The sequence below is a fragment of the Neoarius graeffei genome, chromosome 14 (assembly GCF_027579695.1).
Source record: "Neoarius graeffei isolate fNeoGra1 chromosome 14, fNeoGra1.pri, whole genome shotgun sequence".
NCBI classification, from domain to species: domain Eukaryota; kingdom Metazoa; phylum Chordata; class Actinopteri; order Siluriformes; family Ariidae; genus Neoarius; species Neoarius graeffei.
Window position 1 is genome coordinate 24,289,948 of NC_083582.1, and position 23,205 is coordinate 24,313,152.

At 40.0% G+C, this 23,205-nt stretch overlaps 1 protein-coding gene across 1 annotated transcript in view; it reads right to left on the reverse strand.

Moving 5' to 3' along the window:
- The window catches only part of tanc2b (tetratricopeptide repeat, ankyrin repeat and coiled-coil containing 2b), a 626,942-nt gene that overhangs the window by 312,150 nt on the left and 291,587 nt on the right, over positions 1–23,205 (reverse strand). The window contains exon 4 of the mRNA XM_060939453.1: positions 258–329. Within this exon, the coding sequence (XP_060795436.1) occupies positions 258–329 (72 nt within the window). The remainder of the gene's footprint in view (positions 1–257; positions 330–23,205) is intronic.

The window sequence follows — 23,205 nt, forward strand, 5'->3', positions numbered from 1 at the left end:
ATTTGGACAATACACACCTGGCATATTGATCATCAAGTTGCAAACCTTATACCATATATCTCAAGGTAAAAACATGCACATGAACATGAATATTAGCTAATTACAGAGTGTATCTCTAGATTACACCTCTGTTTATAGTAACACATTTTTAAAAGGCCCAAGCAAAAGCATTTCTAGTTTGCATTTCTAAACAAGAGTGAAAGCTGTACTTTGGCTGTATTGTACGAAACAGTATCATGCCACTGCAGTTATCCTACCTTGGCCGGCAAAACCGTGATGAGGGTCTAAGCTGGCACTCCGTAGGTCGCTGACTTCCTCACTTCTTCCATCTGCAGAAGATGAGAAGAAGAAAGTAGTGAGTGAGTGAGCATGGTGAAGATGAAGAGGAGACTCATAGCTTCCAGCTTCCTGCTGGAGAAGGTACGCCATGCGTGGGTCCATGAAGCAGGTCCTAGTTTGGAGAATCCCCATGAATGTGCTCACACACAGGCCCTCCACACGACTCTGGCTCTGCAATGACCCATCCCTCAGAGTGAAAAACTGAGAGACAGAGGACGGTCCCTGTTTCTTAATCTTCCACATTATTGGTAGTTTGAAGACCAATGGATGTGACCAAGTCAGAACAATGGGCATGAAACCATAGATGACAGGCTTTTACTCCCAACTGACAGAAAATACACTTCCTGCACTGCAGTGGACTGGCTGGACGAGGGAGTGATAATGCAATCAGGACAGCTGGTTTACAGTGGCTTGTTACGAATTAGCAGTTTTGCTGATTGATTTGTAGTGTGCTAACAGTAGCCAAATCAATCACTGTGGACCCTTAGGGAACATATCAGCTTCGGTTGGGTTGCAAGACAGAGAAAGGTGATATGAATTTAGCTCCTTTGGACAAGAGTAGATACCAACAAGCAGCCTCTTTACAGTTCTGGATTAAGAGTCTTGGGTGTTTAGTAGTTTTCACAAGAATTTTAGGAGAATAAAATAAAACAATGGTTTGGGATTAGTTATTGATCTACAGTGTTAATCATCTGTGATGCTGGGAAACACGTATGTCAAATATGGATTTGTTCCTGGTCACTGATGGTCAGACCAAAGAGTCATTCTTGGCCATAGACACAAACCAGGGATGTAACTGAATATGAATACCTTATTAGGCATCAACAGAAGAAGAAGCCCTTAACTACCTAATACATTGCATTTCAGTGAAATTCTTATCTTCACATCGCCAAGATTGTTAGGAAATTGGAGTCAGAGCACAGGGTCATACAGTATCATGGATGTCAAGGTTATGGGGCTTGCTCAAGGGCCTAAGAGTAACAGCTTGGCAGTGAACCCAAAACCTTCTGATCAGAAACCCACAGCCTTAAGCAGTGAACTACCATTGACCCATGTATACAGTACTATACAGATACAAATAGGCATACGGTGGTGCTTGAAAGTTTGTGAACCCTTTAGAATTTTCTATATTTCTACATAAATATGACCGAAAACATCATCAGATTTTCACACAAGTCCTAAAAGTAGATTAAGAGAACCCAGTTAAACAAATGAGACAAAAATATTATACTTGGTCATTTACAGTATTTATTGAGGAAAATGATCCAATATTACATATCCGTGAGTGGCAAAAGTATGTGAACCTTTGCTTTCAGTATCTGGTGTGGCCCCCTTGTGCAGCAATAGTTGCAACTAAACGTTTCCGGTAACTGTTGATCAGTCCTGCACATTGGTTTGGAGGAATTTTAGCCCATTTCTCCGTACAGAACAGCTTCAACTCTGGGATGTTGGTGTGTTTCCTCACATGAACTGCTCGCTTCAGGTCCTTCCACAACATTTCGATTGGATTAAGGTCAGGACTTTGACTTGGCCATTCCAAAACATTAACTTTCTTCTTCTTTAACCATTCTTTGGTAGAACAACTTGTGTGCTTAGGGTTATTGTCTTGCTGCATGACCCACCTTCTCTTGAGATTCAGTTCATGGACAGATGTCCTGACATTTTCCTTTAGAATTCAATGGTATAATTCAGAATTCATTGTTCCATCAATGATGGCAAGCCATCCGGGCCCAGATGCAGCAAAACATGGCCCAAACCATGATACTACCACCACCATGTTTCACAGATGGGATAAGGTTCTTGTGCTGGAATGCAGTGTTTTCCTTTCTCCAAACATAACGCTTCTCATTTAAAGCAAAAAGTTCTATTTTGGTCTCATCCGTCCACAAAACATTTTTCTAATAGCCTTCTGGCTTGTCCACGTGATCTTTAGCAAACTGCAGACGAGCAGCAATGTTCTTTTTGGAGAGCAGTGGCTTTCTCCTTGCAACCCTGCCATGCACACCATTGTTGTTCAGTGTTCTCCTGATGGTGGACTCATGAACATTAACATTAGCCAATGTGTGAGAGGCTTTCAGTTGTTTAGAAGTTACCCTGGGGTCCTTTCTGACCTCGCTGACTATTACACACCTTGCTCTTGGGGTGATCTTTGTTGGTCGACCACTCCTGGGGAGGGTAACAATGGTCTTGAATTTCCTCCATTTGTATACAATCTGTCTGACTGTGGATTGGTGGAGTCCAAACTCTTTAGAGATGGTTTTGTAACCTTTTCCAGCCTGATGAGCATCAACAACGCTTTTTTTGAGGTCCTCAGAAAAGAGTTGTTCATGCCACGATACACTTCCACAACCATGTGTTTTGAAGATCAGACTTTGATAGATCCCTGTTCTTTCAATAAAACAGGGTGCCCACTCACACCTGATTGTCATCCCATTGATTGAAAACACCTGACTCTAATTTCACCTTCAAATTAACTGCTAATCCTAGAGGTTCACATACTTTTGCCACTCACAAATATGTAATATTGGATCATTTTCCTCAATAAATAAATGACCAAGTATAATATTTTTGTCTCATTTGTTTAACTGGGTTCTCTTTATCTACTTTTAGGACTTGTGTGAAAATCTGATGATGTTTTAGGTCATATTTATGCAGAAATATAGAAAATTCTAAAGGGTTCACAAACTTTCAAGCATCACTGTACTATTCATTTTGAGAGGGTTTTTTGTTTGTTTTTTGCCAGAAATGTTAAACTTAACATAAATGTTAATGTTGTGTCATGCAGATACTGATATATGTCGCACTAAACAGATACTGATAATGGTATTGCATGACACCCCTAATACACACACACACACACACACACACACACACACACACACACACACACACACAGGCCTTGAGACTTGTTGGAGAGATCAAGCTCTTGAATATTAGTAGCCTTGGGGCCAAATGCTGTAGTGAATCACATGTCTGGATAACACCAACCTTACTTCCTCACCTGACCCAGTCCTGAGTGTAAATCTTTGTTTAGCACTCACAGATAATGATTATGCTTTTTCCAACTGGTATATGGACCACAGAAAATCAAGAAACTGCTTACGTTGCTTTTCAATTGGCTGATGCTAAATTAGCTTTGGCAGGCTTGTGTAAATATACTAGCAATAGCATGCCTCCACTTTTATTGGAAATTGCTATCTAGTTAAGAAGCATCAAGTGTGAATTTACCAGAACCACAATCAATTTCCCATTAAGTATGAAGCAGGGATAAATGAAACCACTTTCTCTTTGTAATCGCACATCTATAGATCAAGATAAGAGTTCATATTAGGAAACACTAGACTGTTATTTGAACTGCGATCTTTTTGCATTAACAGGCCTTTAAGTCCTCAGACTTCAAGTGTTGAAGCTGTAGGATTGTGAAGGCAACTACTTTAACAAGAAAACCTTTTTTTACGTTCTGCTGCCATTCTTGTTTCTATGCAGTCTGATTTACTCTGTCTGACTATGATCATGATAATTATAGGAAACAGTGGTGTCAGCTGAGGAAGTGGTGATGAATCAACAACCATAAAGCTTCAATTATTCCATAGTAAATGGAGTGATCCACTCACCGTTTCATCAAGGTAACTTATGCTGGTTGTCAGCACTTGAAGATAAGCAGAGTAGTTAAAATGGTGCATGCATTACATCTTCACATTCACATTCATTCCCCAATGAGGCACAATCTAATCCAAAATTCTGAGCCACTGAAGGTCAAGGGCCTTGTTCAAAGACTCAAAAGTAGTTTTGTGGCTGGTTTGAGACTTGAACCTTAATGTCACCCGAAAGAAAACTAAATTACTCAGCTACTACTGCCTCCAGTCCTCTTTTAGGATCAAATGATCTTAGCTTGCTGGTACTGCGATTATAAATATGTACATAAGGGAGGGAAAAAAAAAAACCCCGGATGTCCAAAGGCATAAACATGGCAAAGAGTGCAAAAAAGCTTACAAAACCTAAACCTCACAATATATTACTCACATCCAATCCATTCTGCATGGGCATTTCTGTATCTATCTATTTGGTGCATTTATGAAAATGTACAAACATAGCATAAGTAGTGAATTTCGAGCAGACTTACTTTAAAATTTCAAGCGATGTACTTGAATGAATCATCACTTATAAAATTCTAATAACACAGGCATCTGTGCAGGAAAGAGCACACCAAAATCCACATTACTCACTCTCTGTGTTTCTTATTACTAGTGATATTTTTTATATAAATATTTTACGTGTTCTTTAAAATGTGATTAAGGTGTTGAAAAGATAACAGTGCTACTATATAAGTGAGAGAAAATAAACTTGAGACAGGGGAAGATGGAAAATGTCACTTGTGAGAATTAAATGCATTTGTTCTCTGCACCATTAGCCAGAGTGACAGCAGCATGAAAATACCGTTAGACTTGATGCAACATTATCTTGAAAACGAGATAGCGGCTGCGCCGACAGGACTGCACTCCCCAGCCAACACAAGAAAGAGAAAGGTGAAGAGGAATAAACAGAAAAAGACAATGGAATGAAATGAACCAAGAACATGAAGTCCACAGACATGATGAAAATCTAATGCTGAGGGGGAAAAAAAAAAACAGCCATAAACTAGAAGGGCACTCAGAGAGTGTAGACATCTACCAAAACCAAATTCCATATCTCACAATGTTAGCAAGAGTGAAACTAAATTGGTGGATCCACCCCATAACTCGGATCTGCCTCAAAATTTAATGGGTTCTTCCTTGGCCCATGTGACACTCTTCCACCAAGTTTCATGGAAATCAGGTTGGTAGGTTTTGCACAATCCTACTTAGAGTCTGAATGACAAACAAACACACAGCACTGAAAACATAACCTCCCTGGCAAACGTAACAATGTATAAACTAGATAGAGACTGTGACTAAAGTCACAGTAATTTTCGCTAGCTGTTACAAACTGGGATGTCTGGTCACTGTACCCTAAAGCTCTGGAATGGTAAGCGATAGAGAATGATGCTTAGTGAGGAAGAGTTGCGCCCTGTTCCCCTGAACAAAATTTAAATAAAAAAAAACTGATTGAAAAAATAATGAAAATTGACAGAGTTATAAGTGAATGAAAAAAAATCCTGTTTTTCATGGATCATTCTGGATCAGTGATCTGGATCACCACCAAAAGTCATAGCAATGTAATTCAGCCCAGAGGTATTCTTCATGTGAAATTTGGTGATGATTGGTTGAAAACTGAGGGAGAAATAGTGTCCTAAAAAAAGTTAGGATAATAATAATAATAATAATAATAATAATAACTAGATAGACACTGTGACTAAAGTCACTAGCTGTTACAAACCAGGACGTCTGGTCACCGTACCCTGTAGATCCGGAATGGTAAGAGATAGAGAATGACGCTTAGTGAGGAAAAAAGCCTGTTTTTCATGGATCATTCTGGTTCAGTGATCTGGATCAGCACCAAAAGTCATAGCAACTTAATTCAGTCCAGAGGTATTCTGCATGTGAAATTTGGTGATGATTGGTTGAAAACTGAGGAAGACATAGTGTCCTAAAATGTTAGGAGAATAATAATAAGAAGAATAAAGTAGAAAGATCCTGAGTGAGAGTAACAATTTCCGCCAGTGCTGCTAGCACAAATTAAAAAGAATAAACATTGACCTTTGTCTTATTTATTATACTGGAGTATATGATGTTTTAATGCTGCAAAAAATGTTATGACTTTTTTAGTTTAAACTTCTTTCATTGACATTACTGAGATGTCAGTGTTTCATTTCATTTTTGTGAACGATTTCCCACAATGTAATTTGACAACCTACTGCTAATGATGACAGTGGGATTTACTCTTCACTTCATCGTTAGCTGAAGAAAGCTATGCAGCAGTGATTTACTCCTTTCATCTATCCAGCTGTTTTACCTGCCATAGAAACAGATCAGATTCCATAGCTTCAGTCTTCCTGTTAATGCTGCTGTGCTTGCCATCTCACAGATCACCAACTAGTCGAGTCGAGTCTCTGCTTCAACTGCATTGCACTGCGAAACTAAATTTAGGCTACTGATTCCAACACAAACCTAACAAGTCCAAGTAAGTTTTCTGCTCACCAGTTTGACCTTTGATCCTATCTTCTTCTTTCAGCTGCTCCCATTAGGGGTCTCCACAGCGGATCTGTTCCAGATATTTGATTTGGCATAGGTTTTACACCAGATGCCTTTCCTGACGCAACCGTCCCCAATCTATCCAGGCTTGGGACCAGCACTAAGCATGCACACTGGCTTGTGCAATCCCAGTGGTTGGGTACAGTGCTGCTTGAAAGTTTGTGAACCCTATACAGTTTTCTATACTTCTGCATAAATATGACCTAAAACATCATCAGATTTTCACACAAGTCCTAAAAGTAGATAAAGAGAACCCAGTTAAACAAATGAGACAAAAATATTATACTTGGTCATTTATTTATTGAGGAAAATGATCTAATATTACATATCTCTGAGTGGCAAAAGTATGTGAACCTTTGGTTTCAGTATCTGGTGTGAGCCCCTTGTGCAGCAATAACTGCACCTAAACATTTCCAGTAACTGTTGATCAGTCCTGCACACTGGCTTGGAGGAATTTTAGCCCATTCCTCCGTACAGAACAGCTTCAGCTCTGGGATGTTGGTGGGTTTCCTCACATGAACTGCTTGCTTCAGGTCCTTCCACATTTTGATTGGATTAAGGTCAGGACTTTGACTTGGCCATTCCAAAACATTAACTTTATTCTTCTTTAACCATTCTTTGGTAGAATTACTTGTGTGCTTAGGGTCGTTGTCTTGTTGCATGACCCACCTTCTCTTGAGATTCAGTTCGTGGAGAGATGTCCTGACATTTTGCTTGAGAATTCGCTGGTAAAATTCAGAATTCATTGTTCCATCAATGATGGCAAGCCGTCCTGGCCCAGATGCAGCAAAACAGGCCCAAACCATGATACTACCACCACCATGTTTCGCAGATGGAATAAGGTTTTTATGCTGGAATGCAGTGTTTTCCTTTCTCCAAACATAACACTTCTCATTTAAACCAAACAGTTCTATTTTGGTCTCATCCGTCCACAAAACATTTTTCCAATAGCCTTCTGGCTTGTCCACGTGATCTTTAGCAAACTGCAGACGAGTAGCAATGTTCTTTTTGGAGAGCAGTGGCTTTCTCCTTGCAACCTTGCCATGCACACCATTGTTGTTCAGTGTTCTCCTGATGGTGGACTCATGAACATTAACATTAGCCAATGTGAGAGAGGCCTTCAGTTGCTTAGAACTTACCCTGGAGTCCTTTGTGACCTCGCCAACTATTACACGCCTTGCTCTTGGAGTGATCTTTGTTGGTCGACCATTCCTGGGGAGGGTAACAACAGTCTTGAATTTCCTCCCTTTGTACACAATCTGTCTGACTGTGGATTGGTGGAGTGCAAACACTTTAGAGATGGTTTTGTAACCTTTTCCAGCCTGATGAGCATCAACAATGCTTTTTCTGAGGTCCTCAGTTCATGTGAGGAAACCCACCAACATCTCAGAGTTGAAGCTGTTCTGTACAGAGGAATGGGCTAAAATTCCTCCAAGCCAGTGTGCAGGACTGATCAATAGTTACCGGAAATGTTTAGTTGCAGTTATTGCTGCACAAGGGGGTCACACCAGATACTGAAAGCAAAGGTTCACATACTTTTGCCACTCACAGATATGTAATATTGGATCATTTTCCTCAATAAATAAATGACCAAGTATAATATTTTTGTCTCAGTTGTTTAACTGGGTTCTCTATATCTACTTTTAGGACTTGTGTGAAAATCTGATGATGTTTTCGGTCATATTTATGCAGAAATATAGAAAATTCTAAAGGGTTCACAAACTTTCAAGCACCACTGTATTTTACCTAATCTGCATGTCTTTGAACAGGAGGAGGAAACCCATGCGGACAACATGTAAACTCCACACAAGAGTTTGAACCTAGAACCTTCTTTCTATGAGGCAACAGTGCTAACCACTACACCACTATGCCACCCCTCCTGCTTTGATCCAATATTGGTGTACATATTACATTAAACAAATAGCTTGTCATTTTCCATTTATTATTCTAACAAATCGGCATTCCACTCTAATGCTTTATACCTGACTCTGAGCACAGACTTTAGAAGATCTTGTGCTACAGAATGCCCTAAAACTTTTTTCCTCTCTTTTTCATGTTTCTACTTTTCAAACATGTCTCAGCTCAATTGTAAATAACCTTGCTAGTGCTTCCAAATACTACAAACAGATGAATTAATCCTGCTTGACGCTGTATGATTTCCATCCTGATTTTGCTGCTGGTGACAAAACTTACACACTGGTCATGAGTTAAGATCAGTGGGCAGAAAATATATTCTTACAAATACAGTATCCTTATTACCTCATGGTCACTCTGTACAATGTTTCTGTTTAAGTTACACCATTTTGTACCCAAGTCCAGATAATGCTGAGTGCTAATGTAAGCAAAAAGTATATACCCTCACCAGCCACTTTCATAGGAACTTGAGTCTAAGATTCCTGTTCTTGGCTGGTAGGAGTGGAACCCAATGTGGTCTTCTGTTGTTGCATGCTGAGATGCTTTTCTGCTTACTACAGTTGTAAAGGGCAATTCCATGTAAATGTCAACCTCACCATGCAAAAATAAAGCAACATGTAATACATCAAAACCACTCCCAGATGTGAATAAGTTGAACCAATTTGTAACCAACCTAATATGTCACTGTCAGTCTTTCTTTCTTATAATGTAAACCCCAAGCTAAAATCAACTTTGATCATGTACAATTCTATATTATTGCCACAAGCCACAGAAATGTATGCTAAAATCCACAAAACAGCAAAACAATAGCCATCCTAAATATTATTTAAGAACTTTGATAGTTTTAGCTGATATTTAGAGAGTTTTTCAAAGGGTTATGATGGTTAAATTGCTGATTTTCTAAACATATGCCATGTCTATTTCAGACGCATCACATCCATAACGGAATTTCGTCACATCCATAACGCTGACTTTTCCTTCCGAAACTCTGCATGAAATACAAAATATTTTAAACAAAGATTTTTTAATATTCACCTTGGACCCCTCTATCAAATGGATATCTCCGTTTCGACATTAGGTTTACAATTTCACAGAGTTTGATAAAAATGTACAGTCACCCAAGAAAAGTGATACTTTTTCTGTCACATCCATAACGCATCTTTTATTGGCACTTTCTGGCATGCCCTAGATGTACTATGGGAATTGTTCTTGTTCTATCACTTCTCCAGTATGGTACAGCCTTAAAATATGCAACACCTGTTTAAATACTGGGAGACAATAAAACATGCACTGGGCCATTTGTTGCCATTTTGAGTTCAAGTGTCACGTCCATAACGCTGGAATTGCTCATAGAGTAATTATATAAGTTATCCTTCCTGGCAGCTCAAACCAATCTGGCCATTTTCCTCTGACCTCTCTTATCAACAAAGTGTTTGTTTTCACCCACAGAACTGTTGCTCAGTCAATGTTTTTTGTTTTTTGCACCATTCTGTGTAAACTCTAGAGACTGTTGTGTGTGAAAACCTCAGGAGATCAGCAGTTTCTGAAATATTCAAACCAGTCCATCTGGCACCAACACCCCTGCCACAGTGAAAGTCACACTCTGAGATCACAATTTCCCCATTCTGATGTTTGAAGTGAACATTAACTGAAGCTCTTGATTTGTATCTGCATGATTTTATGCATTGTGCTGCTGTCAAGGGATTGGCTGATTAGATAACTGTGTAAAACAGCAAGTGGATGGGGGTTCCTAATAAAGTGAGTGGCCGATGAGTGTATTTTCTTTAATTGCAGGTTAAATTATCATTAAACTATCATCAGAGGATCTTGATCATATAATCTGACATGGAGAATATGTTTCCACACAGTCTGTTATTCAATTCAGTTAAGATTTTAATGGGATCATCTCAAACAGTGTCATAAGTAGAGTAATCTTAAAGTCTGCTATTATCACACAATCTAATGAAAAACTGGGTCACCAAAAGGCACCAAAACAGAGTCAATGCACCTTAACAGAGATTCTGCAATTCTCTTGACCAGAACTGGAGTGATGAACACCATTTTTCCAAAAGATATTCCCTCACGTGGTGTTTTGAAGATAGTAATGGAAAGCACAGTTTAAAATATCAATAAATCTTTAAATGTCCCATACGTGTTCAGTTAGGTTGAGATCTGGGGATTATGAAAGCCATAGCATATGATTTACATGCTTTTCATTCTCATCAAACCATTCAGTGATCCCTCATGATCTGTGGATGATCTTTGAGGATTCTACTTCCAGTACTGGCGTATAATTGGTTGTATTTGGGCCATTTTGTGACCATAATCCTGTGAAAGCTTTAAACACTGATGTGAAGAAGTACGGTATTACTCTAAAATCTTGATGAAAAGTGCTTTTAAAATGTAAAATTATGTCACAAAGTTCAGCATTATACAGTGGTGCTTGAAAGTTTGTGAACCCTTTAGAATTTTCTATATTTCTGCATAAATATAAGTTAAACATCATCAGGTTTTCACACAAGTCCTAAAAGTAGATAAAGAGAACCCAGTTAAACAAATTAGACAAAAATATTATACTTGGTCATTTATTTATTGAGGAAAATGATCCAAAATTACATATCTGTGCAAAAGTATGTAAACCTCTAGGATTAGCAGTTAATTTGAAGGTGAAATTAGAGTCAGGTGTTTTCAATCAATGGGATGACAATCAGGTGTGAGTGGGCATCCTGTTTTATTGAAAGAACAGGGATCTATCAAAATCTGATCTTCACAACATGTTTGTGGAAGTGTATCATGGCACGAACAAAGGAGATTTCTGAGGCCCTCAGAAAAAGCATTGTTGATGCTCATCAGGCTGGAAAAAGTTACAAAACCATCTCTAAAGAGTTTGGACTCCACCAATCCTCAGTCAGACAGATTGTGAACAAATGGAGGAAATTCAAGACCATTGTTACCCTCCCCAGGAGTGGTCGACCAACAAAGATCACCCCAAGAGCAAGGCATGTAATAGTCGGCGAGGTCACAAAGGACCCCAGGGTAACTTCTAAGCAACTGAAGGCTTCTCTCACATTGGTGAATATTAATGTTCATGAGTCTACCATCAGGAGAACAGTGAACAACAATGGTGTGCATGGCAGGGTTGCAAGCAGAAAGCCACTGCTCTCCAAAAAGAACATTGCTGCTCATCTGCAGTTTGCTAAAGATCACGTGGACAAGCCAGAAGGCTATTGGAAAAATGTTTTTGGACAGATGAGACCAAAATATAACTTTTTGGTTTAAATGAGAAGCGTTAAGGAAAACACTGCATTCCAGCATAAGAACCTTATCCCATCTGTGAAACATCGTGGTGGTAGTATCATGGTTTGGACCTGTTTTGCTGCATCTGGGCCAGGACGGCTTGCCATCATTGATGGAACAATGAATTCTGAATTATACCAGCGAATTCTAAAGGACAATGTCAGAATATCTGTCTATGAACTGAATCTCAAGAGAAGGTGGGTCATGCAGCAAGACAACGACCCTAAGCACACAAGTCGTTCTACCAAAGAATGGTTAAAGAAGAATAAAGTTAATGTTTTGGAATGGCCAAGTTAAAGTCCTGACCTTAATCCAATCGAAATGTTGTGGAAGGACCTGAAACAAGCAGTTCATGTGAGGAAACCCACCAACATCCCAGAGCTGAAGCTGTTCTATATGGAGGAATGGGCTAAAATTCCTCCAAGCCAGTGTGCAGGACTGATCAACAGTTACTGGAAACGTTTAGTTGCAGTTATTGCTGCACAAGGGGCTCACACCAGATACTGAAAGCAAAGGTTCACATACTTTTGCCACTCACAGATATGTAATATTGGATCATTTTTCTCAATAAATAAATGACCAAGTATAATATTTTTGTCTCATTTGTTTAACTGGGTTCTCTTTATCTACTTTTAGGACTTGTGTGAAAATCTGATGATGTTTTAGGCCATACTTATGCAGAAATATAGAAAATTCTAAAGGGTTCACAAACGTTCAAGCACCACTGTATGGTTGAGAAAAGTCTGTTACCTGGTAAGTAAGTGGGAAAACCTCTGAGAAATTGAAAGAAGATAAAAGAGAATTAAGTACAAGATCAATCTAATGGAACCACCAACTCGGACAAGTTCAGTCTCGAAAGTTTGTTTAGTATGCGATGTGGATATGGTTAAGCCAGACACGCAGTATTGATGATGGTTGGACAGACAATATAATAATTTACTCACACAGGCATTGTATGTCCAGCTTAACCTCATCTATAATGCATAATGAGCAAATCGTAAGAGAGATCATGACGCAGGCTTTTAGGATATCCCTGGTGTCCTGTTTACACTGGGGAGCTCAAGAAAGCTGCAATAACATAAGTAAGCACTGGACATAGTAGCTGCACTGATTCAATACTTTAAAAAAAATTAATAGGCACCCAATTCCTTATAGCAATATGACTGGGACATACTGTAACCAAGACATGATTAAGCAAATAATATATGAAGCATATGCGCATTAATGGTCTACACATATTAAATATTAAATCAGGGATACAATTAGACACAAAAAGCAAATATATTCACACAACACACAGTAAGCAAACTCTATTACTTTGTTAAAACATTCAATGATCTCTTAAGAAGACTATATATATATATATATATATATATATATATATATATATATATATATATTGACTATGGCCAAGCTAGGCACTGAGCCACACCCACACATGCATGCGCACGCGCACACACACACACACACACACACACACACACCTGGCTCACCTCTGGCTACAACGGTGTGTTTCCATAGTGCTTAATATCTTGAAGTGAGCAGCGTCTGCACAAATTCCACACAAAGAGACACAGAGCAAGAGAGAGGAAGAGAATATAGAAGGAGGGGGAGATGGATGAGAGAGGAATGCTAATGAGAGAGGACAGAGATAAGAGAAAAAGGAGGGAAAGAAAGAAAGAAAGCAAAGGAAGGAAGGACAGAGGGAAAGAGAGACGAGTCCAACAGTCTGACAGAGGGCTTTCAGGACTCTGAGCTGCATGGAAAGCAAGGACCAGGTGTCTCTGTGTGTGCGTGTGTGTGTGTGTGTGTGTGTGTGAGAGAGAGAGAGAGACAGAGAGAGAGAGTGTACATACAAATGAATGCACATACATACACAAGCAGCAGCACGCATGCGTCCTTTCTGCTCAGTGTTATAACTCTCCTCTTTTATTTATTTTTTTTACAGATATAGCTGGATGTTCGACATTAAATCACTGGACACTATGTCTTTTTTATTGCCATTTCCTTCGTTGTCAAACGCAGTTGACCAAAGAGGCAACTCAGACACACGCACACACTAACTGTCTCAGGCTACATGGTTGAGTCATTTCATTCTGTGCATCCAAACATGCTAGTGGTAATCATATCAGTAACCAGAATGGTGCACACTGATCACCTATAGTTTTTCTCTCTCTCTCTCTCTCTCTCTCTCTCTCTCTCTCTCACTCACACACACACACCTTTGAGCAAGGTGTGGTCGATGCAGCTTGAATGACTGAGCAGTTCAGACTAAATGTCTGCTCGAACAGCAGCAGCAATGTTCAACTCTGACAATGATTTTCAGGCTAAAACCACTCTGTGCATCATCATGGCACAAATCATGGCATACAATTCCAACATTATACTGTATGTTGTTCATTTTTTCATTACTACTGGTGCAAGCTGTTACCATTAAAAAACAAAAGAATTGTAAAAAGGAGTTGGGTTAGAAAGAATTCAAATGAATTATTAAGATGTATGGTTACATGTGCTGTTGTGATATCCAACCAAATCAATTCTTTTTATCCTCATCATGTAACTGTAGGTGTATTGAGATCCAATCGGCTGCATACTTTCTGGCCAAGTGCACAAGCATGTAAGATAGACTGGGTTAAAAAAAAAAGCCAAAAAGTGACCATATGATCCACATTCACTGGATATGAGCAGTCGTGCCTTTTGATTGGCTACTCTACTACTAGGATATCAGCTCATATACTGTGAGTAGAGAAAAACAAAATGGAGGAGCATATCAAGTCAGATATATCACTTTATCAAGTTATCAAGTATTTAAAAGAAACAGAAGTAGCTAAAAGAATATAGGTGTGCCCCCCTGCCAACATCTCCTGTTCCACGCTCCAGCTCAGTCAGTGGTGGTAATGCACCTTTAAGTTGGTTTGCCAACCACCAAAAAACCCGAAAGAAGAAGAAGAAAATGGCAGAGCGTGTTGCTGAACCAACAGATGATGAAATAAAAACTCTACTCAAAAACAAAACCCCAAAAAACACACAAAAAAGCAACAAAATATGGAATGAAAGTATTTGATGGTAAGAATGTATCTTTTTTATTTTTCAATAATTATTATTATAGCATTTTTCACAAATTACTACTGTCAGTTTGCTGATTTTTTTACATTCTAAGCAGAAATGAATTAGTCGAACGTTTTGTACAAAGTTTTTATTTATCAAATCTGCAAAAAATAAAAATGCTCTGTTTCTCAAAATCCAGTGAACGTGGATAGAATAAAACGTACATGCTTCGTCGGCTATCAGCTTATATACGACTCGGTTTTGTAGAATAACTGTTAAGTATAGTATAAAGGCTGTTGTCATACAGCTATCATTCCCTTTCTTCTTTTCCCTTCATACAGGTTAGATCACATTCACACCTCATGTTACCAGTCCTCCAAAGCTGCTGACAGACTCATCTCATCTCCTTTCATTTGCTCACAACAACAATAAATGTATTTCAAACTTTTTGGAGCAATTCAGACCTGTAGCTACTAGCTTGTGTTGGATTCCCCTCATTAGCTTGATATCCTTGTCTATCACTCATCTAGCACTCCTGTCAGAGGGAACTGAAAATGGAACTCTGGTAACATAAACACTGGGGCCAGATTTGGGCTTTTCTCAATTTCCCCATAATCTGTGCATAACAGGTCTAGCATGAAAACCATGGCTGAGAGGACCTTTGTCACATGGCTCCCCTGGTTCAGTGACCCCATAAGTTACATGAGCCTCATATGATATGAGCCCTAAACAGACAGGGTCATACTCTCTGGTAAGCAGCAAGTCACTGATTGCATCCCTTTTATCCTCCGGGTCAGGCTCTGAACAGTACATCCACATACTGTCTAGTCCAGAAGAAGGATGGTGGTTTCTTTCCAATTCTAGCCATATTTGGAAGACGGGCTCCTATGCGTGCCCACCAAGGAGCAAGTTGTATGGGGCATGCCCACCCTTCTCGCACACAATATGGCACTCAGACTCACTGTGATCTCCCAAATACTGAAGTAGGTGGCATGTGGTAGACTTTATCAATCTCATCAATCAGATTAAGGCAGATGTGGTACTAGCTCTTGATGAGGATACTAGGATTGGTAACTTCTGTTGGGGAACAGTAGTCCCCTTGAGCTTGGAAAGGAAATTTCAGAAATGGGTATAAGCAAGTGGGTAAAAGCAAATGGCTAAAGCCCAAATACCACAACCAGAGACACATCCTCATATCAGTGAGAGGGCTACAAGCTGTAACCTGCCGGAGATGTAAGGCTTTTATACATCATTAAACATATCAAAGAAATCACCCCAGACAACTCCTTCAGTTGCTAGGGAGTAGGTTGTCCTCTTTGCCAATGCCAAATCAAATCACTGTTGAATGTCAGGAGACACTGGTCTATGACTGGTCTTACCATCTACTGTACACATTTCAGCCTTTACAACTGTACAGAATTCTGAGATTTGACCACAAGTTGTTGGTTTTTTTATTCCCAATATAGCCTCTGAGACCTTGGTTTCCACTGCTGTTCTCAAAAGTGGAGAAAAAGCTTGGCAGCTTCTTCCCCAATAGATATATTATTCTAAATAGATGCAAAGATTTGGCACCCTTGGCCAGGTTACTTGCACCTGTGGGTTTGACTGAAGTGTAGCTTGAGGACATGTGACCAAACACTCCAAAAGACATTCATGAAAACAAGACCATAGTAGGGCAGCATGGTGCTGTAGTGGTTAGCACTGTTGCCTCACAGCAAGAGGGTTCTGGGTTCATGCCCAGTGGCTGACAGGGGCCTTTTGGTGTGGAGTTTGCATGTTCTCCCTGTGTCTGCATGGATTTCCTCTGGGTGGTCTGGTTTCCCCCACAGTCCAAACACATACAGGTTAGGCTAATTGGTGGCTCTAAATTGACCATAGGTACTGTATGAGTGTGAATGGTTGTTTGTCTCTATGTGTCAGCCCTGCAATGACCTGGCGACTTGTCTAGGGTGTACCCCGCCTCTCACCCATAGTCAGCTGGGATAGGTTCCAACTTGCCCATGACCCTGCACAGGATAAGCGGCTACAGATAATGGATGGAAGACCATCGTATATTGTCCTTCTATGTTGCAAATAATTGCACAGCATCATGGAGAGCATTTCTGAAGGGAGGAAGGTGCCTTTGTCCACCACTCACCCCCAAGACCTGGAGTCCCTTAAGACATTAAGATGACTGTGGCAGTCTTCTCTGAACACATATCCACTCAGTCCGAAGGTGGGTCAGATCCTCATAACACTGTGTTACAAATAATCCCAGTGATTCTTACTGCTCCTGGCAGTTACGAAGAGTGAAATAGTATGTTAGTTAGGTATAATATGTAGCTGTGGTTCTTAACACTGGAAAACACCAAGGTTCCCTGCCAATGAGAACCATCATTAATCCAGCAATTAGAAAGTTATAGGGAACAATGGGTATGTGAGCAGTATTCATATCAAATACAATATCATATGGTCACCTTGTTACTTAAAGGTCTTCAAAGAAATGTGCATGTGATTCTCACCCCCAGCATTCATAGAACCACAGTTACATAAGTACCTAGTATTCAGGAACACCTAAGTTATTGATTTGTATACTGAGATACTGGCACCATTTCTGTGATGACAGTAAATCAGGCAAGTCTAATGTACAAGGTTTTATCCATCCATCCATCCATCCATCCATCCATCCATCCATCCATCCATCCATCCATCCATCCATTATCCATAACTGTTTATCCTGTCCAGGGCCGTGGGCAAGCTGGAGCCAATCCCAGCTGACTATGGGCGAGAGGCGGGGTACACCCTGGACAAGTCACCAGGTCATCGCAGGGCTGACACAAAGACAAACAATCATTCACACTCACATTCATACCTACGGTCAAATTAGAGCCACCAATTAGCCTAACTTGCATGTCTTTGGACTGTGGGGGAAACTGGAGGAAACCCACGCAGACACGGGGAGAACATGCAAACTCCACACAGAAAGGCCCTCGTTGGCCACTGGGCTCGAACCCAGAACCTTCTTGATGTGAGGCAACAGTGCTAACCACTACACCACCGTGCTGCCCCCACAAGGTTTTATTATTATATGATATTTTGTGCATAATGAATCATCAACATAATCATAACTGAATTTGCTCCTCAATTTTATGGATAAAATAAGCAGATGAGGTGGGGGAGGGGAGTTGGGTACATTAGTGCTAGGTGTACTGACCTACAGCTCACCCATGCATATACAATCTCCCTCACATACCTCCATCTCTCATTAAGGTGCAGCCATTAAAACTTGAATAGTGAAGCAGACCAGACTGAATGCACACATCCTTCCATGTCTGCTTTGCTTATTAAGACTTGATCTCTAAGGAATGATTACTTAATTATCCACAGCTTTTACTGAAGAGAGAGAGAGATTGTTACAGAAAACCGTGATCATATATGTTGTATGTTACAGAAAATATGGTTGTGCTGTAAATGTAAAGATGCTGCCTACTAAAGTAGGCACACACACACACACACACACACACACACACACACACACACACACACACACACACCGATCAGCCATAACATTATGACCACTGACAAGTGAAGTGCATAACATAGATTACAGTGGTGCTTGAAAGTTTGTGAACCCTATACAGTTTTCTATACTTCTGCATAAATATGACCTAAAACATCATCAGATTTTCACACAAGTCCTAAAAGTAGATAAAGAGAACCCAGTTAAACAAATGAGACAAAAATATTATACTTGGTCATTTATTTATTGAGGAAAATGATCCAATATTACATATCTGTGAGTGGCAAAAGTATGTGAACCTTTGGTTTCAGTATCTGGTGTGAGCCCCTTGTGCAGCAATAACTGCAACTAAACATTTCCAGTAACTGTTGATCAGTCCTGCACACTGGCTTGGAGGAATTTTAGCCCATTCCTCTGTACAGAACAGCTTCAGCTCTGGGATGTTGGTGGGTTTCCTCACATGAACTGCTTGCTTCAGGTCCTTCCACATTTTGATTGGATTAAGGTCAGGACTTTGACTTGGCCATTCCAAAACATTAACTTTATTCTTCTTTAACCATTCTTTGGTAGAATTACTTGTGTGCTTAGGGTCATTGTCTTGTTGCATGACCCACCTTCTCTTGAGATTCAGTTCGTGGAGAGATGTCCTGACATTTTGCTTGAGAATTCGCTGGTAAAATTCAGAATTCATTGTTCCATCAATGATGGCAAGCCATCCTGGCCCAGATGCAGCAAAACAGGCCCAAACCATGATACTACCACCACCATGTTTCGCAGATGGAATAAGGTTTTTATGCTGGAATGCAGTGTTTTCCTTTCTCCAAACATAACACTTCTCATTTAAACCAAACAGTTCTATTTTGGTCTCATCCGTCCACAAAACATTTTTCCAATAGCCTTCTGGCTTGTCCACGTGATCTTTAGCAAACTGCAGACGAGTAACAATGTTCTTTTTGGACAGCAGTGACTTTCTCCTTGCAACCTTGCCATGCACACCATTGTTGTTCAGTGTTCTCCTGATGGTGGACTCATGAACATTAACATTAGCCAATGTGAGAGAGGCCTTCAGTTGCTTAGAAGTTACCCTGGGGTCCTTTGTGACCTCGCCAACTATTACACGCCTTGCTCTTGGAGTGATCTTTGTTGGTCGACCATTCCTGGGGAGGGTAACAACAGTCTTGAATTTCCTCCCTTTGTACACAATCTGTCTGACTGGATTGGTGGAGTCCAAACACTTTAGAGATGGTTTTGTAACCTTTTCCAGCCTGATGAGCATCAACAATGCTTTTTCTGAGGTCCTCAGTTCATGTGAGGAAACCCACCAACATCTCAGAGTTGAAGCTGTTCTGTACAGAGGAATGGGCTAAAATTCCTCCAAGCCAGTGTGCAGGACTGATCAATAGTTACTGGAAATGTTTAGTTGCAGTTATTGCTGCACAAGGGGGTCACACCAGATACTGAAAGCAAAGGTTCACATACTTTTGCCACTCACAGATATGTAATATTGGATCATTTTCCTCAATAAATAAATGACCAAGTATAATATTTTTGTCTCAATTGTTTAACTGGGTTCTCTATATCTACTTTTAGGACTTGTGTGAAAATCTGATGATGTTTTAGGTCATATTTATGCAGAAATATAGAAAATTCTAAAGGGTTCACAAACTTTCAAGCACCACTGTATCTCATTACAATGGCACCTGTCAAGGGGTGGGATATATTAGGCAGCAAGAGAACAGTCAGTTCTTGAAGTAGGAAAAATGGGCAAGCGTAAGGATCTGAGTGACTTTGACAAGGGCCAAATTGTGATGGCTAGATCAGGGGTTCTCAACCTTTTCTATCTTAAAGTCCACCTATTCATACTATTCATACGAGTCGGGGCCCATTAAAACAGATCCCCAATTATTTTGGCTCATCTATTCTATTAGAATATAATAATCTAATCTAATAATAAAGTGTATTAATGGGATGCAACATCACTCCCTGTTACAGATGGGAGCCCAGGAATTAAATAAATGCAATAAAAACAAACTGTTTTTAATTGTAGGTTTTGTATTTAAAACTGTATGGATGTGCCAGAAGCCAACATAAAACCATGCATGCAGGGCATTCTCAGTCAAAAGGGATTAATAATCCAAAAGTGGAGTCTAGTCCATTAACACAAGCACTTATTGGCATGTTTGTGCACAGAAAACAAGCAAGTTATTAAAACCAAGAAGTACACTCAAAAGAAGTGAATATAGAAACCACTCAATGGGATCTATCCTTATACGTTAACAAAGAAGGATTTTTCCTATGACTTGGAAAATTATCCATCCGTTGAGTTCCCGACATCTCAAACTACCTAGTGGTGCAGTCATCATTCTACACAGACAAACAGATAAAAACCTGGAAGAGCATGGAGGCGTACAACTTTTTATATGTGGCTGGGTTAAAGATCTGGGGATCACGACACTACAAGATCGACGGCGGTAGACAGATCTAAGTGCAGGAAGAGTGTTTTTATTAGTAGGTGTGACATTTACAAAATCAAAACACAAAAGCAAAGCAGAATCATAAAGCAGAGTATTTAAACAGCATTACAAACATGGCTAGAAACAAACATGACAGTGATAATGATAATACTTCACAAAGCCTCTGTGAAAACAGCATCCGTATCTGCATGTGCTGATTGTGTTCAAATCAGTATCAGGTGTTTCCCATAATGACCGGGTCCCAAGAGTGCACAAAACGCGCTCTGTGAGCGAGCGCGTCCGCTCAAGCTGAGCCAGACTCAAGCACACGAAGGCATGACAGTTAAGTGTTCACCTGCTGTGTGACCACAACTTTTAGCTTACGTGTATATTGCCATGCATCGTCACCACAATGCCTCATTTTCATTGATAACCTATCGCAAAGCATCGCAAGCTATAGTGTTACCATAAATTAATGAGGCAGATGTGACGTCGGATGCAACCCAGCAATTGTACCCTACTATGAGTAAAAATTAGCTTCAACTTGAAAAAAAATTTGCGGCCCATTAGATGGTGCTTCACGGCACACTAATGGGCCACGGCCCAGCGGCTGAGAAACACTGGGTGAGATGACTGGGTCTGAGCATCTCCAAAATGGCACTTCTTGTGGGGTATTCCCGGTATGCAGTGGTTAGTACCTACCAAAAGTGGTCCAGGGACAGACAACTGGTGAACCGGAAACAGGGTCATGGGTATCGAAGGATCATTGATTCGTATGGGGCACGAAGGCTAGCTCATATGGTCCAATCCCACAGAAGAGCTACTGTAGCACAAACTGCTGAAAAAGTTAATGCTGACACCTTTCTGTTTTAGCCAGCATTAACATTTTCAGCAGTTTGTGCTACAGTAGCTCTTCTGTGGGACTGGACCATATGGACTAGCCTTATGCATTTTACAGTAGGAGAAATGGACTACTTAATATACTTAATAATGCAGTACTTTGATTTTTCTCCAACTTTTGCCTAGCATTCCTCTTCTTTGAGTAGTAGGAGACATTTGTGTGATGAATAAAGTTGTGCTTTCTTTCTTTTGCTTTCTTTCATTAACTTGAAAACCCTGCAGCTGTACAGGATTATACACCCACTGTCCACTTTCTTAGGAACACCTGTACCTATGGTCATTTCTGCATTTATCCAGTCTTTTGATCATGTGGCAGGAGCAGTGTATAAAATCATGCAGATACAGGACCAGAAGTTCAATGTTCACATCAAACATCAAAATGGGGAAAAGTGTGATCTCAGTGACTTTGACTGTGACATTTGTTTGTTGTTGCCAGACAGGCTGGTTTGAGTATTTCAGAATCATTCAACTGTCTCTTGACACTGAATGATGTGAAAAACAAAACAATATCCAGTGCGCAGCTGTTCTGTCTAGTTTTGTGTGTCTCAGATAGCTGTACTTCGGTGACAGGTGTGAAATCTGATGATAGTCTTTTGCTGTTGTAGTCTCAAGGCTCAAGTGTTGTGTGTTCTGAAATGTTTTTTTTTTTTTTCTGCTTACCACAATTGTAACGATTGGTTACTTGAGGTACCATAGACTTACTATCATTCTGAACGAGTCTGGCCATCCTCCTCTGACCTCTCATCAACAAGGCAATTCCACCCACAGAACAGTTGCCCATTACTGTCTGCATTTTGCTGCTGCCACCTGACTAGATAATGCATGAATCTGCAAGTGTTCCTAATAAATTGGATGGTGAGTGTACACCTATAATGTATCCTAGTTAACAGAATACCCTTATCATGGTTACATCAGTGGAATTATAAATCCCTATCATCAATATTCCCAGAACACTGAATTTGATTTTCAAAGCAGTCTGGCTACCACCATATGCCTCTCTATTTCGGCCAACACATCACTCCTGGTTGAGAGAGCTACACCTAGGCTGTCCAGCTCAACTCCTGGAGAGCAAGTTTCATTAGCATTTGTTCCCAATTGAATAAAAGTAATGATTCATCCTTCATCTCATGATTAAAACATCTTCAGCAAGTTAGAGATTGTCCTAACCTTGTAGCCTTATGTATTTTCCACAAATAGGACATTGAAGGTAGATCTTTTTTAGTTGAAAAAAAAAAAAGCACTTGCTTAAAAAGTAATAGCAACAAGCATGAAGGAAGGCATTTGTAAAGTCTCCTTTCTGTACTGGAACCCATGAAGTGGAATGAACTTTCCCTGGTTGTCTGAACAGCTGAGTCTTTAAACAAAGACTGATTAAGCACTTAAGTAAGCACTAAATCTACACTTTACACTTGTACATAGTTTTTGCATCTGTACTAACTCCCACCCTACTCCTCTCTAACCTTAATGGTATTCTTATACTCAGGCTTGTCTACACTAGTATGCAGATATATTTTTCAGTGGGTCAACAAAGTACTTCTGTAAGTCACTTGGTGCCTGCTAAATGCTACACTGTCAGAAATAGGGG